General features: G+C 30.4%; 1 protein-coding gene across 4 annotated transcripts; it reads right to left on the bottom strand.

Moving 5' to 3' along the window:
- Positions 1 to 5,326: 5,326 nt before the first annotated feature.
- Positions 5,327 to 12,945, bottom strand: LOC145052642 (transcriptional corepressor LEUNIG-like). Of its 4 annotated transcripts, none has more exons than XM_079000497.1 (18): positions 12,670 to 12,945; positions 12,042 to 12,139; positions 11,831 to 11,940; positions 11,251 to 11,703; positions 10,212 to 10,297; positions 9,866 to 9,944; positions 9,616 to 9,691; positions 9,436 to 9,485; positions 8,285 to 8,575; positions 7,883 to 8,098; positions 7,554 to 7,784; positions 7,309 to 7,462; positions 7,108 to 7,217; positions 6,841 to 6,990; positions 6,597 to 6,752; positions 6,083 to 6,199; positions 5,741 to 5,947; positions 5,327 to 5,652 (listed from the first exon to the last, which is right to left on the bottom strand). In XM_079000497.1, exons 1-18 carry the CDS (start codon positions 12,699 to 12,701, stop codon positions 5,509 to 5,511), a joined length of 2,760 nt encoding a protein of 919 aa, XP_078856623.1. In that variant the 5' UTR covers positions 12,702 to 12,945; the 3' UTR covers positions 5,327 to 5,508. The 4 variants fall into 4 exon arrangements, with proteins under 4 accessions (XP_078856623.1, XP_078856621.1, XP_078856624.1 ...); XM_079000495.1 differs by having other exon boundaries at positions 8,285 to 8,587; positions 12,670 to 12,944; XM_079000498.1 differs by having other exon boundaries at positions 7,321 to 7,438; positions 8,285 to 8,587; positions 12,670 to 12,944.
- Between the last annotated feature and the right edge of the window lie 2,936 nt (positions 12,946 to 15,881).

Here is a 15,881-nt window from a genome sequence, read left to right as displayed (position 1 = left end):
TTTTGATCAGATTCTCCTGGATTTGCCGATTTGTGTAACAAAATTATATGGTTTGGTATTTTCTGCTATTTGTCAAATGGTTGTTAATACTTAGAAATATGTGTTTTACAACTTGTCATTTGATGTTTAATAGTTTAAGGTTTTCATGTTGCACTATTTCCTCATCATTTAATACATACTTTGCATATTTTGGACAAAAGAACGGTTACATAAATAGTAAAATACATAAAATGTTGTTGCATATACAACTATCTAGCAGTATATAGTACATGTATGGTTATACAAGCATACTTATATTCTTTTATTCTTATGTATCTGGATGTTACAAATGTAGGAAATCATTGGTGAAGATGATTACTGATTATCGTTTGGTTAGCGATTTACGTCCTAATATAACAAACAAATGGAAAGTGCATGTAATTGTTTCCCATATGTGGAGAACATACAATCCTATCAACAATCGGGTCATCTCTTTTGACCTAATCTTATCCGATCAAAATGCAATTTTTTTTTCTTTCTATCAACATATATTGCTATCAATATAATTTCCTGTTTTGTCTAACTCTTTCTTATTTACAAAAATCGTGCATCTATGCAACCATTCCTCATTCATTATAGACTCATTCATAAACAAATTCATAGAAGGAAGTGTTTATAGGATACATAAGTTTGAAGTTATTGAATAATGTACATTTTATCGGCCACTACAGAAAGATATATATGTTAACTTCTTCGATGGTACATTAGTTTCAAATTCTAACCTTCCATTGTCGTTGTTTGAACGATATTCTTTCAATTTCATTCCATTCTGCAAGCTTTCTGCACGTGTTAATGATGTTAAATATCTATCAGGTTAACATTTTATTATTTTTTGTCTTCTTAAAATATATGTGTTAGTAACATGTAGCTTTTTGTAGACGTTATTGGACGTATTTGTGAGTGGGGTGTTGTATAAAAAATTGTTGGAAAAGGCCATGCTTATAATTCAGACATGCGTACAATATTTATATCAGATGAAACGTATGTTATATAAAACAATTACCTACATTTTTTATAAAATAAAATATATATTAATTATATTCTCTTTGAAAAATAACATCTATGGGTATGAAAGTTAGTGTCTCGATTTGGAGAAAACTTGCTACTTAGTACACAAATGAAGATATAAGAAGCAACAATGGTAATGTAGTTGTCATTCTCACTTCTTGCAAAGTTTCATTTTTCGGAGGTATGGTTTTTTAACAAAAACATTGTACTTAATATTTTTTATGTTTGTTATAACAATTTTTTGTATTAGGTGTTCCAACATTACAGACAACAGGTTCATCTTAATTGTATTTAAGCCTTCCAGTGAAGGAGATTGATTTTTTAGTCTTATGTAAGTACTTACATATTTTTGACAAAATTTAACTGTAATATGACATGTTTATCAATTTATCTTACACATGTCATGTTGTTGCTTTATAGTGTATTGACAATCGTAAGTATGTTTTATACATTTACTTTTTAAATATTATTCTTATCAACTTTATTTATATAGGTATAAATTGGTTTTATGAATAATGGATGAAGGAGAAGAGATCATATGTGTTCTTTTGAACGAGACTGCTTTTCCTCTTATTGGTTATACTATTGATGAATTAGTTAATAAGAGTCTTTTAGAGGTTTGATTCTATATACATTTGTTTTCTTTTATTTAGATGAGAATATTAAATATATATGTATGTGTGTGTGTCTATATATATATATATATATATATATATATATATATATATATATATATATATATATATATATATATATATAGGGCTAGGTTATAATGTGGATGGACAACTATTGTGCGGACGTGTGGACAGTGCTATTCTATGAGAATTACTAAAAGAATAAGTTGTTTAGTATTGTGAATACGTTCAACCTCACAATTATTGTCATTTTTATTCATCCTCACTAATTCTTATTCATTTTTGTTCTCACGCATCGTATTTCACTCATTTTCATTCTTACATAATACAACTTAATAAACATTGTGACAACATTTTGACAAAATCTGAATAATAAAAAAAGTCTATAATAACCTTATAGACAATTTAATTTGTGAGAATGTGTGATAATTACAATAGTTATGTATGATTGAACGTATTCATATTATCAAATAACATATTTTCTTTGTCATTCTCATAGAATAGCATTGTCCACACGTCCGCACAATAGATGTCAATCCACATTTGAACCTAGCTATATATATATATATATATATATATATATATATATATATATATATATATATGTGTGTGTGTGTGTGTGTGTGTGTGTAGAGGGGGAGGGGGATTTGCTTTATAAGTATGTTAATATTTTCTCATGTATTTTAGGGTGTTGGTGATCCTAAATGGGTATAGAATTTTCTGTTCGAAAATTTATGTGCTTATAAGGTTATTTTTACTATTAAGGTAGACAAATTCAATATGTCACCACACTACGTGCGTCTGTTTACTATAACTAAGTACAACGGTGACATAAAACGTGTTGATAACTCCTTTAAGAATACTCCCACGATTGATAATAGTACGGTTGTTCTAAGAAATGATGAAGATGATTATATAGTCGAAGATGAATATGAATCTTTGTCTAAAATTTCTGATTATGAATGGGAGCTATCAGATCTAGCGTTATGGGGACCATGTTTTGATTTCATACCATCAACAATTTCAACAATGGTAATTATAATTACTTTTTTTGCTAATTTATGTCAATCTTACACTTTATGTGTGTTACAATTGATTTTTTTATATGCGTAGGATGTTTGTCATAGTAAATAAAATGATGGTGTTGAAACATGTATATCTGCTGTAAATGATGTGGAAGACGAAGAAAGTGAGAATGTATGTGTTAATTATTATTATTATTATTATTATTATTTCTATAAAGTTTGTTTATTTTTTTGTGGTATTTTTCTTATTATTATGATTGATATTTCAATTAGGTTGGTCATGAAAATATATTGAAACTTATATTTGTACCACACTTACTTCTAGCTACACTTTACAACAAGTTGAAGACATTCAAGTAAGTTACAACATATTGTTTATATTTTCTAATTTCATTACTTTATGGTAATATTTTTACTTCATCTGTTATTGTCATCTATTTTTCTTATATTATGTTTATTTTTCATTATTGTTACTTTCATGTTTATATTCTTATAATTAGGTAGCTTCTACTCAAATAGAAGTTGATTTTTAAGAAGAATCATGTATCGGGTCGTCAATAACACCAAAGAAGCGTCAACTTCCAAAATTGTGTGAGGAGTCTACTGATGATGATATTCCTACTTGACTTTAGAGTAATTAAACTTCACATTTGACTTTTCATTTTAACTTAATTTCATTTCATACTAAGTTACTTTATTGATTTGGTATTTGTTTTATGGCCTTTTGATGCTTTTTTCATTAATATGTTATTTATGACTAAAATTATTGTTGTTATTTTAAGTCTCACACTTAATCATTATCACCATATTTTATGTACAATGACACAATTACAATTGTTTTTTATTTTTGCATGTTATTCCTTATTGCTGGGATTTTACCATTTTGCCCTTTGTGTGTTATGACTAATCTATGGTAATTTATTTTTAAAATTTAATCATTAACTTTGGTTTGTTAAACAATAGAGTTCAGTTTTTCCAATTTTTAACTTAATTTCATTTAATTGTGTGATTGTTAGTCTTTTTTTTTTTATTGTTTTTAATGTTTTCTTTAATCATATGTTGTTTATTTAGGTAGATATATCATTGTACAATACATGGTAACATTTTACATAATGATGATATAGAACAAAGTACAATCAATATTTTTTTTTTATTACACACGTCCACCATTCACCGGAATAGCAATGTACTTATTGTACTATGTAAGTATATTTTAGGCAGCTTACAACATGTATACCGTTATTATATGAATAAAATTAAGTATAACTAGCTAGATTTGTCATTATAAAATATTATAATAGGAACAAATTAAAGTATGATACTATAATAAGCAAAAAATATACCTTTTATAAATTTACCTAATCAACAATCAAAAAATTTATACACTTATAATCATGCTACACATATATTTACAACATATAATTGAATTGACATTAGTATCTATTAAATTCTTACCATTATATTATTGGTTCTAAGTAACCGCACTTGAATGTACAATGCAATAATAAGAAAAAAATCAATGTAGATTTGTCATTGTACATGGTAACAAATTACATAGTGATAATACAAAACAAAGTAATAAACACTTTTTTATACATAAGTGATTTGTCTCATTTGAGAGCAAATCACACTTGAGGGCTTCAAGGAAACAAAATCACAACTAACCACCATGAAATTGAAGATCAACAGACCACCATGAAATTGAAGGTGGCATGAGCCATTTGTGATGTTACAAGTCACTGATGCACGAGTCATGCATTAGGAACTTGTGCCATTGCAGATGGCTCATACCATTTACGATTTCCTTTCTAACTTTTTTCTAAATCTACAATTTTTTACACAAAGCAAAACGTACAAGTTGGGTATACATAGTTTTTCTCAATGTATGAAATCTAACAAAGCACAAACAAAACAAGAAAAAACCACATAACTTACAAAATTATTAGAGGTGCACAATCTTCGGCCATTAGAGAGGGCAGAGAGTATTCTTCAACTTGAAAATGTTAAAATAAATGTACATTTCTGATTTTTATGGTTTAATTACTATCAGCCTATGGGCTGAAATCACAGCCCAAGTTGCTGCTGAAATCGCAGTGATGCTAACCATCTAAGATTTTGATCGTAATTTTTTATATCTGGTTAATTTTTGGCTAAAACTTGAAAAGTCATTAAGAAAAATAACCAAATTTTGCTTTGCCTAATGCGTATGTCTCTTTCCCAAAAAAAATGATTGAATTTGTAATTTTCTCTTGTAATATCCTCAATATTTATTTAGTTAATAATTAATCCAGACAATAAATAATACATGCACTTTGAAGTGATCTTTATAAAATTAATAATAAATTTTATTGGTAAAATAAAATGGTTATAAGGCACATTTATAATGGTGTACTTGAATCTCTAAGTTGAAAACCCGGTTTTCATTTTAAGAAAAGAGTGTTAAAGATCTGATATTAAAAAAAAAAAAAAAAAAAAAAGAGGGTAAAGTTGTCCCAAAAAGCTATAAACATTAATACCCCATTGTGAAGGTGAAAGTTATGAGTTCAATGGTTATCCATTAGTCCAAACTTGATTGCAACAGGAACAAACTATAAACTAATATAAGTTGCAACAATTAGATTAAAAAAAAAACCAACATGGCTATAAAACAAACAATACACAACAACATTAGACCAGTAAGCAACACAAACTACATCATTTGACAACACTTGAAACAAAGGAAAAAAAAACAGAATTTGGTCTCGAGTGGTGGGTGTACAACACATCGAATCACAACAACTTTCTGTATTTTTTTTTTTTTTTCATTTCCAAAGTTTAACAATCTTATCATGGCTAGCCGAAGCCACCAAACCTGTAACTGTTGACAATGCCAAACCCGCAATTAATCCTTCATGAGCTGACAGTGTCATTGTCTTGTTCTCTGACATGTTCCATAGCTCCAAAGACTGCATATATTTAAAAAAAAAAAAATGCATTATGCATTAATCGGGGTTGTTGAGTTTGTTACAACAAATTAACAGATTAAAAGCTGACCTGGTAACAACCAATGACCAATAAAGAAGCATAACTAGGATGAAAAACACAAGAATGAAACTTATTTCCATTACAGCTGAGATCATGTATACACTCTCCTTCATTTCCAGCCATAAGGGACCAAACTCTCACCGAGTCTTCACTAACAGACGCCAAATACTCGCCCTTTGGGTCCCAACAAACCGAATGGATCGGTTTTGTATGCCCCTACATATGCAATATCCCAACCAAATAAATCATCATAGATGTACAAAAAATGAAAACTTATTATTTTTTTTGTATTATATATTAATAGCATCCTAATCTCATCGCTATAAAAAGAACCAAATAAAAGAAAATAACCTGTAATGAATGTCGACACGCTTGTGTCTCAACGTCCAGTATCGACACGATATTCTCCGCCGCGGCTGCAAGATATCTTCCGTGGCGCGGCTGGAATCTCACTTGTGCCGTCCCACCCTGATCCATATATTTAATAAAATAATATTCAAAATGGTTAAATCATCAAGAATTATATATATATATATATATATATATATATATATATATATATATTCATAATTTTTTATCCTTTTTCCAATGATATAAAATTTGAATTTTTTTTTTTCGTCAAATTCACAATGTGAATCTTTGAAAATTCACGACGTGAATCCGGATTCACTGTTTCGCATTCACAATGTTAATATATGAATTTAGATATTTTTAGATTTTTTTTCGATAAAGAATAAGCTCTAGAAATTAAAAAAAAAAAGATTTGGTTCCTTGAAGAACACATAATTATGGTTCTCTATTGAACTTTTCCCTATATATACATATGCATATGATGGTTGTGAGTTTTTTTTTTTTTTTTTTAAACCTTGAATACACGTGAACAGCTGCCATTATTTATGCTCCAATATCTTATTTCGCCATCCCCATCACACGAGCAGATGAGGTCATCTTTATTCGGGTGGAAGTCTAATGACATCACCGATGCAGAATGCCCAATAAATGTACGCAGCGAAAACCCAGGCTGTAATTTAAACTCAAAATAAATAAATGTGTTTTTCTATATTTTTGACATATTTTGAATCGAGTATAAAAAAGGTGAAGTAACTAACATTATCAGCATCCCAAACACGGACAGTTTTATCAAAAGATGAGGTGGCAAGGCGTGGCATGCTTGGGCTGAATCTCACATCCGTGATCAATGATGAATGTTCTTCAAGAGTTGTCTTTGGCTTTAATGAATCTGTATACCACAATACAGCCTTCAAAAAGAAAAAAAAAAAAAAAAAAAAAAAAAATCTTATTATGACATTAAACTTTTGAAATAAACATCTACCCAATTGTAGCTTTATATAATTTGATGGATTTTGGTGATTTACCTTTTTATCATGTCCACCACTTGCAAGAAGTTTCCCATCAGATGAGAAGTGGCAACACACCACTTTACTTGCACTCGCAAGAACAGAACTCACTTCCGTAAATGTAAACTCTAACAACAGATTGAAAATAAATATTAATTTAATTGGTTATTTATGTATATTATAAAGTGAAAAAGAAAGAGTGATAGATAGAAAATATACCAGGTGACTCACCTTTGCTTACATCCATACCACGTCCAACTGGATCCCTTGGATCCGTATCATCATGAGATAAAAAAGACTCCACATTATCATCAAGAGATCCATCCTCTACAAAACGATCCATGTCAGCCTGCACAATGTCCTTATCATCCCACTGCAAAATTTTATTATATTGCCAATAAGAACTAAAAGGCAAATTCACCTTGTATTTTTGTACAACATACAAAAGACGAAAATGCCCTCACCAATTGATTTGAAGGGGAGGCAAGAGTGGTTGGACCATCGGTGCCAAACATCATCATAGGCTTTGAAGAAGTTGTGTTATGTGGCAAATTAGGCATTGAGATCACGTCTCCAGGTGTATGAGTTGATGGGGTTGAAGGTGCAGAGCTCGGTGAGGGGCCCGCTGTGTTGGCAGTTCCTGAACTGTTTGCGGGCCCCGAGGAAGACACGGGTTGCTTTCTCTTTCTTCCAGTCTGGATTTTAAAACATATTCATACGCTTATTTTTTACACATAATAGTCGTATAACTTTTAATCACAACATAAATTTTATATTTGGTAAAAAGTGTAACCTGATCATTTCCACGAAAGGAATTTGACATGCTCCCATCTCCTGTTACACTACTTGTCCCCATTATCTTTTCTTGTTGAAGATTTAAATTTGAATTTTGAATTAAAGGAGCAGAGAGTGAATGCTGAAGATGTTGTTGTTGTTGCTGTTGTGGGTTACCATTTTGCTGCTGCTGCTGTTGTTGTTGTTGTTGCTGCTGTAGCTGAGCCATTTTTAACTACAAAAGGTGTGTTTTTTTGGTTATTTAAAGATATAATATCATGCTTTATTCTTACATACCCAAGTAACGAAATGCCTGATTTGTTTGGAAATGGATTATATATGTTTTTTAAAACTATCAAATCATCAAAACTCCAAAGTATCCAATTATATTTTAAAAAAAAAAAAAAAAAAAAAAAGGCACCTTGAGCAGCATATCTTGATCACCACGAGGTAGAACAGGCATAGGTGATCCAAGATTTGGAACAACATCACCAACCGAATTAGAAATACCATCTTTACCCCCCATGCTCATGCTTCGATTTCCAAGAAGCATTCTCAGCCTTCTGCTTTCATCATTAGCAGATTGTGATGTCATGTTTTGTTGTGCCAATAAAAGCTGTTGCTGATGCTGTGGTGTTAGCATTTGTAGCTGATGAAGAGGCTGGGAGCCCTGCATGTATGGCTTCTGTTGCTGCAGTAGACCAGACCGCAGCTGATCCAAACCCTATCATACCCCCATTCAAGAAAATATGCCAAAAAATTGGAAATTTTTACAAATGGAATTTGTTCGTTGGTTGTATTTTACTATTACAAGTCGCTACAGTTGTGTTTATTACACATGACAGGACAGGACAAGCTTTTTTCGAAGATGAGGATGATGAGGGCATTTATGTCTTTTTGCAAAATTTGGAAATTTTTTAAATGGAATTTGTTGATGGGTTGTATTTTACTATGACAAGTCATTAAAGTTGTGTTTGTTACACAGGAGGGCTTTTTTCGAGGATGAAGATGACGAGGGCATTTATGTCTTTTTGCAAAATTTGGAAAATTTTCAAATGGAATTTGTTAACGGGTTGTATTTTACTATGACAAGTCATTAAAGTTGTGTTTGTTACACACGACAGGACAAACTTTCTAGGGCTTTTTTCGAGGATGAAGATGACGAGGGCATTTATGTCTCTCTGCACACACAAGAGGTCGAGGGCATTTATGTCTTTTGTCACACTGACATTACCCTTATTTAGTCTCTGATACAATGCATGCCAAATACAGTACACATGGTTGTGTTATGTTATGCGATGTCTTGTCTTGTCTTGTCTTGTCCTGCATGACACAGGACAAAACAAATTGTACTGTGTTTGTCGTGCGTTGGACTGGGACTCAGACTAATGTCAACAGGACAAAATCTACAAATTTATTGTCCCATCCAAAAAGATGAACAAGGCACGACGTAGACTCGCTATCGAGTATCGATCTCTTGTTTGTGAAAAAGACATAAATGCCCTCGTGATCCTCATCATAAAAAATAGCCCTAGAAAGCTTGTCATGCCATTAAATGATCCATGAACTCACCGTGAGAGGCCATCCTTTCAATGTCAAGTTGTTACCACCTTGATTTGATCCTGTAAAATCGAATTTTGGTTAAATGAATTGATAGTTAAAAGCATCATTTGGTTGAATCTTGTTTAAATCAAATATTTAAGTCAAAAAATATTTAATTGGTGTCTTTATTAGTAAATGTGAAAACATTACCAGGAATTCCAATCAATGACACTTCGGGGCCCGCAGCTCGGGGGTTCAATATTGGATTCATCTCTGTCTTTATCTCCTAATTATTTCCAAATTAGATCATATCACTAATTAATAGCACTAAAAGATTTAACACCAAAAGAATCAATGTATACTTTACAATCTATGTGCTTTTTTATGTAGTGTAATGAAATGAAATACTTGTTAATGATTTTTTTATAAAATTAGCAAACTTGGGGTTTAAGATACTCACTGGTGTAGATCCTGGAAGCTGTTGATTTCGACCTTGAACTTGAGGAGACATGCTTCCAGATGTTCCATGCAACACTTGCCTTTAAAAATAAAAATAAAAATCGGTTCCAAATAAATGCTATGATGAATCTGTTCTATTATGAAAGTAATGCATCCAAAATAAATAATAGGGTTTCCGTTTAAGGAAACATGGTGTAAGTATGAAATGATTCAATTTATGATGATTTATAACTAAAAGTTCTCGTTGTTTGATGTTTCTATGAAAATTGCAATATAAAACTTGCTACAAATTATGTTTTTTTTTTCTTTTTCAGATGTTTTTGTGACAATATGAAAAAAAACATTACCCTGAAGGTTGTCCAGCTGCAGCTGATTTCAAAATCGATGCATGTTTTGGGTCCAAAAGTTGGCCAACATTCTCACCATATCTTTGCTGAATCAAAAATGAAAAAAGAAAACAAAAAATAAAGTATTTCAGATAGCATGCAACAAAGATATTTAATACTCTCAATGTTTCAACAACAACACGTACATTTAAAGCTTTTCTTTTTATGGACTACTTTTATTGAAAGATTGATATAGATTTTGAAAGAAATTGAACACTACCTTCTTTCTAGGTCTACCATGTTGTCACATAATTATATAACATTAACAAAATTATTGTTAATGTTATATAATTATGACTTCAGGCTTAGCAATTTTATAACAAACTAAAGTAGACAATATTTCCGTAGTATGTTGTCATAAAATATAATGCCATTAACATATTTCTTGTTGAGGATGTGAATATTGAAAAAGTAGAAACTTGATAGTTACTCAATAGTATAACGTGTTTAACGTATTTATGATTATTTAGGGAAGTAATACATAATAACATAAATGCAATCTTTAATCAGTTTTGATATAGCAAGTAAAAAAAAACGATTATTTGAACCCTAAATGATTAAATAACCATAAGCACAATTACATTACCTTAAAAAAAACCCTTCTTAACATCCCAATTTACCAATTCTCAAGAGTTGTATGGATTTTATAACAAATTAAATTCCATAATCATAATTGTTAGGGAATTTCAACAAATCACAATGGTAACATTAGAGCTTTGACCTAAAAAGTAAACGGTTAACCTATTTTGATAAAGATTATGTGATAGTGAATAATCATAATCAAATACTTGAATCTTTATGATCATTTAAGAAGGTAATATACGAAATTAAGTTACTCTACCCTTTAATAAGTTTTCTTGTAGGCTTGTAGCAAGTATAAATCTAACTATTTTTCCCCTATCTACTTGTTGTTAAAGATTTTTAACAATTCATATTGATAACACAAAAAAGTTACTAACTTTAGAATCAAAAAACTTAAAAGAAAGAATAAAAGATCTACCTTCATAGCAGCATCATCTAAAGAATCCCTAGAAAGTGGCACTTTCAAATTCTCCTCATACATCTTTGTAGCCATGGCATTAGCAGTTCCTGGATTTTGTCTCATAAGTGGATCATTTCCCACAAGCCCATTTGAAGCCCCATTTAGTAAGTGGGCCCCATCTCTCCTTTGTTGCTGTTGCTGCTGCTGTTGTTGTTGGTGTTGTTGCTGTTGCTGTTGCTGTTGCTGGTGTTGTTGTTGTTGATGTTGTTGGTGTTGTTGTTGGTGTTGTTGTTGTTGTTGTTGGGCCTGTTGGGCCTGTTGGGCTTGTTGGGCCTGGCGTTGCAATATAAGTTGTTGCATTTGCATTTGTTGATGCTGCTGTTGTTGTTGTTGTTGTGGATGAGGCGATTGTTGTGGTTGTTGTTGTTGCTGTTGTTGTTGTTGTTGCTCCCTTGCTTTGATTAACTGTGTCTTGAATTATGGAAAGAAAGTGATAAAAGGTTAAATAATGAAAGAAAATTGGTGATTCCATGTCCATATGCTATAAAAATGGAGGAATTTATAAAAAGATTAAAAAAGTATGAGAGCTTAAACTGACCTCAATATAGGAAGCTGCAACTTCAGAGTGCTTCTCATTAGTCCTTGCAATAAATATGTCCCAAAATACAGACCACCATTCGAATAAAAAGCCACCAGGGGCATCGATAGCTAGAATTTATGAGAAAATTTTAAACAATTTGATAAAATGTACATAAAAAAAATACAAAAGATGTTTCTTGTTTTACATAATCTTTGCAATTGATTCATACCAACAGGATCAGATGAGACTTTTCCTTCAGCTTGAAATGCCTGAGCAGAGGCTTTTAAATCCCTCTTTACCAAATAGTCATGTATATAAACATCTAACCTGTTAATTGATAAAAAGCAAATAACAAATTAAACACGAATTTAGTCAAACAACTACATAAAGTTTGAATCTTTACACAAATAAAAGCTAATTCAGGTCAAGTACGCGGAATATAAATCAAAATCTACTGAAAAAAGTTAGTCGAAACCAAAAGGAGAAACATTTTGAGCTTTGGACGCTATATTAGATGCATCATGAAGACAATAAATGAATAAATTTAAGTACCCAAAAAAAAAAATTTGAAGGACCTAAATTGGAAAATTGTTTCTTTTCTCCATCTTGAAAATGTGGCAATAGTGATTCGTGAATCTATCAAGTAAACCCAATTGCTACATAGAACAAAATTGATAAAAGCAAAAGGGAAAAAAAGAAAGGCGCACAAACCCTAAAATAGCTAAAGGGGCAAAAGACGAAAAGCACAAAATAAGACTGCTAGAACACTTGTCTTAATGATTGATCAACGAAAATTAAAAGATACCCACAACACAAATCTAGCAAAAAATCAAGATTAGGACAAAAAAAAAGCTTACATTTTATCAGCTTCCCAATTAGCTTGAGACATTTTTCTTCGATCAAATATTCCTCAAGCAAAAAGCCCAAGAAAACAAAGTGTTAGATCTTCATATAATATGTATTTGGGCTTTTTCGTTCTCTCTTTTGAATCCTTTTTAACGATTTATGGAAAATTCCAGAATATTATTGAGTAGAAGACAAGATCCTCAAGAAAGAGAGAGAAAAGGGGAGAGAAAACCCCTCTTACTGACTAAAGAGAATATCAAGAACTATAGTCCTGGTTCGTTTATATATTTGACTGCACAAAACAATTGACGCGAAAGAGATGGGTAGACATGGATATTGCCCAAAAACGAAAGGGTCAGTGGCATACGTTATAAATAAATAAATAAAATACAATATATATATATATATATATATATATATATATATATATATATATATATATATATATATATATATATATATATATATATAAAAGTTTAAATAAAAATATTAAATAGTTTGAGAACGTAAAAACACTATGTTTATGTTATTATTCTGTAATGAATATTTTATATGTATATTGTTGAAATAATTCTAATATGGATATTAACATTTGATTATTCATATATTCATTGAAATGTAATTATTCTATTATATATTTATGTATATGCATTTTTGTATTAAATTATAATTTTAATTTTAAGACTATTCATTTATTTATTACTGAAAAATAACATAAACATGTGGATACAACATTCATTGCAGAACAATAACATAAAAATAGTGTTTTTACATTCTTACATTATTTACTGTTTTTATTTAAACTGTCTCATATATATATATATATATATATATATATATATATATATATATATATATATATATATATAACTTTGTTTTTGTTGTTAAAATAAACTACTAAAACTTAAATAAAATAAAATGACTTTTTTTAATTTAAAAGACATTTTTAATAATTAAAATATAACAACATTGAAATTTAATCGTACAACAACCCTATTTTCAATATTTATCACAAATTAATTGTTCATTTTATGAGGAAACAAATATGTAAGTTAGTAAAATATTTTGATAAGTTTTATAATAAATTTGATTTTTTTTAATTATTGTTATAAAAAATCGTTAGATAAATATGCGTAAAGTTTTTTAAAATATAAATACCAAAAAATTGACAAATAACAAGTTTATTAAGCTAAAATGACATAATTACACATAGATTTAAAAAATAAAAAACAATATATTTTATTTGTAAACTTATTTCTAAAATAAACTTATTGCAAAAGTTTATGGCAAATGAATTAAAATAGAAATTGCAGCTTATGATTCATTGAAATGAAGTGTGATAGTTTTTCGCTTTTTTTTTCTTTTTTGCCCACAAAATGAGAATACTCCAAATGTGTATTTTTTTTTGTCATTAGAATCAATGGAAAGGATAAGAATACATTAAAAGACATAGGTTTATATATGCGCCAAAAAGATAATGTGTAAATATTTTTAGGTATACAATCTTCTAAAAAACAAAGAGTATGCAGAACCAAATATTTGCATGTTGTCTGTGCGGCGCAGATATAAGTTAAAAGAGCTTTTGCAAAAAAAACAAACATCATTTTAGTCTCTTAACATACATGAGTATAATACCTCTTTTGATTTTTTAAGTGTTTTTGATGTTTTAATGTTCAAAATAAAATTAATGTAATGGCCTTATTTCACATTTCATTCATTTATTTTCATTCATCTCTCACACACACCCCATCGACGTATCATCGGCAGAGACAAATTTTCTAGTCACCACCATTTCCCCTTCTTTTCTCTTCTTTTGCATATTGTTTATTATTAGTCCTCTCTCTCTCTCTCTCTCTCTCTCTCTCTCCCCCCACGCCACACCTCAATGTTATTTGTTGTCATTGGCATACCATCGGATGAGGCGATTTTTCCAGTCACCACCATTACCACTCATTCTCTCTTCTTTTGCAAATTTGACAATCATCACTACTACCGATCCCCCTATTTTCTTTGCATATATGGCCACCACCACCACCCATACACATTTCTTACAAATTTTATCACATGTGACTATCTCTCTTGTTCCTTTTTTCTCCATAATCGTCTTCGTTATTTTATATCGGATCGACACAAATCAGAATCACAAACATTCCTATTCTAACATATATTTAATTTTGTTTCCATATTAGACACATTCTCTTAATTCCTCTTTTCTCCTTCCCTACTAGTATCGACGAAACCCTTTTCTCCTCATGTAACATTACGTACCCAACAACCTTCATACATAGGTCCAGCGAATGAAAGTTCCCCTTGATGAATAAAATTAAAATTGCAAAGCCCTAGTATCAATTTTGTGAAACTGCAACGAACATTTATATGTGATGGAGTTCATGTAGGCGGCGATAAACTTTCTGGTAAGCGAGGATCGAAATATGACGACGCATTTAAAGACCTTGGACTTAGAGAGATGGATGTAAGAGGGGCAATAGAAATAAACATTTTATGTTTAAGGGTATGCCACAATTTTCATTTATATAATCATAAATAATGATAAATAATAAATATATCAAAAAGTAGATACATAAGGGTATTAAAGTCATTCCATGTCCTGCAGTGACTAATAAAACCAAAACATAAGGATGTTCGAATAAACGTAGAATTTATCCTAAACCGCAAGGGCGATTTCAGTAATTTATTACACAATATAGATAAAATAGTAAATTACACGGATCGTCCATGTGTTTTGATGTAATTTGCATGTTTAGTCTTTATCTTATTCTTTTTTTTTCGCTTGGACCATCTATAGTTTGGTTTTGTTGCAGTGATCAAACATAAAATGACTATAATACCCTTATCTATTTATTTTAAACTATTTTTTTTAATGTTAGATATAAATTTTGGCCCCACCACCACAAACACACACCCTTTATCCCTCATTCACATATCCTCAGTCTCACCGGACTGCCTTAGTCACCAAACTAAATTACCACGACATTTGTCATTGGACTAAATTACCACAACATATGCCACCGGAGAAAACACCCCCATCAAACCCATTTAAACCTATAAATGAAACCCAAAACTCCTTTCAAACCATAAACTCAGGCTATAAATCCAAAACATATTCAATCAATGGAAAATTCATGAGACCTTCCATGTTTCCCAACTGAGGAAGTGTATAGTTGATGAGACAGCTATAGTCCCTTTGGAGAACATTCAGGTC

Source organism: Lactuca serriola, chromosome 5, assembly GCF_051521515.1.
Source record: "Lactuca serriola cultivar US96UC23 chromosome 5, Lser_US96UC23_V15, whole genome shotgun sequence".
Classification (NCBI taxonomy): domain Eukaryota; kingdom Viridiplantae; phylum Streptophyta; class Magnoliopsida; order Asterales; family Asteraceae; genus Lactuca; species Lactuca serriola.
Note: the sequence above shows the minus strand (reverse complement) of the source record. Positions and strands in the feature narration are given on the sequence as shown.

Coding starts and splice junctions, on each gene's coding strand:
- LOC145052642 (XM_079000495.1), bottom strand. CDS start 12,701: ATGTCTCAAGCTAATTGGGAAGCTGATAAAAT. Junction 9,486..9,615: donor GTCATTGATTGGAATTCCTG/GTAATGTTTTCA, acceptor TCGATTTTACAG/GATCAAATCAAGGTGGTAAC. Junction 5,653..5,740: donor TGGTCATTGGTTGTTACCAG/GTCAGCTTTTAA, acceptor AAATATATGCAG/TCTTTGGAGCTATGGAACAT.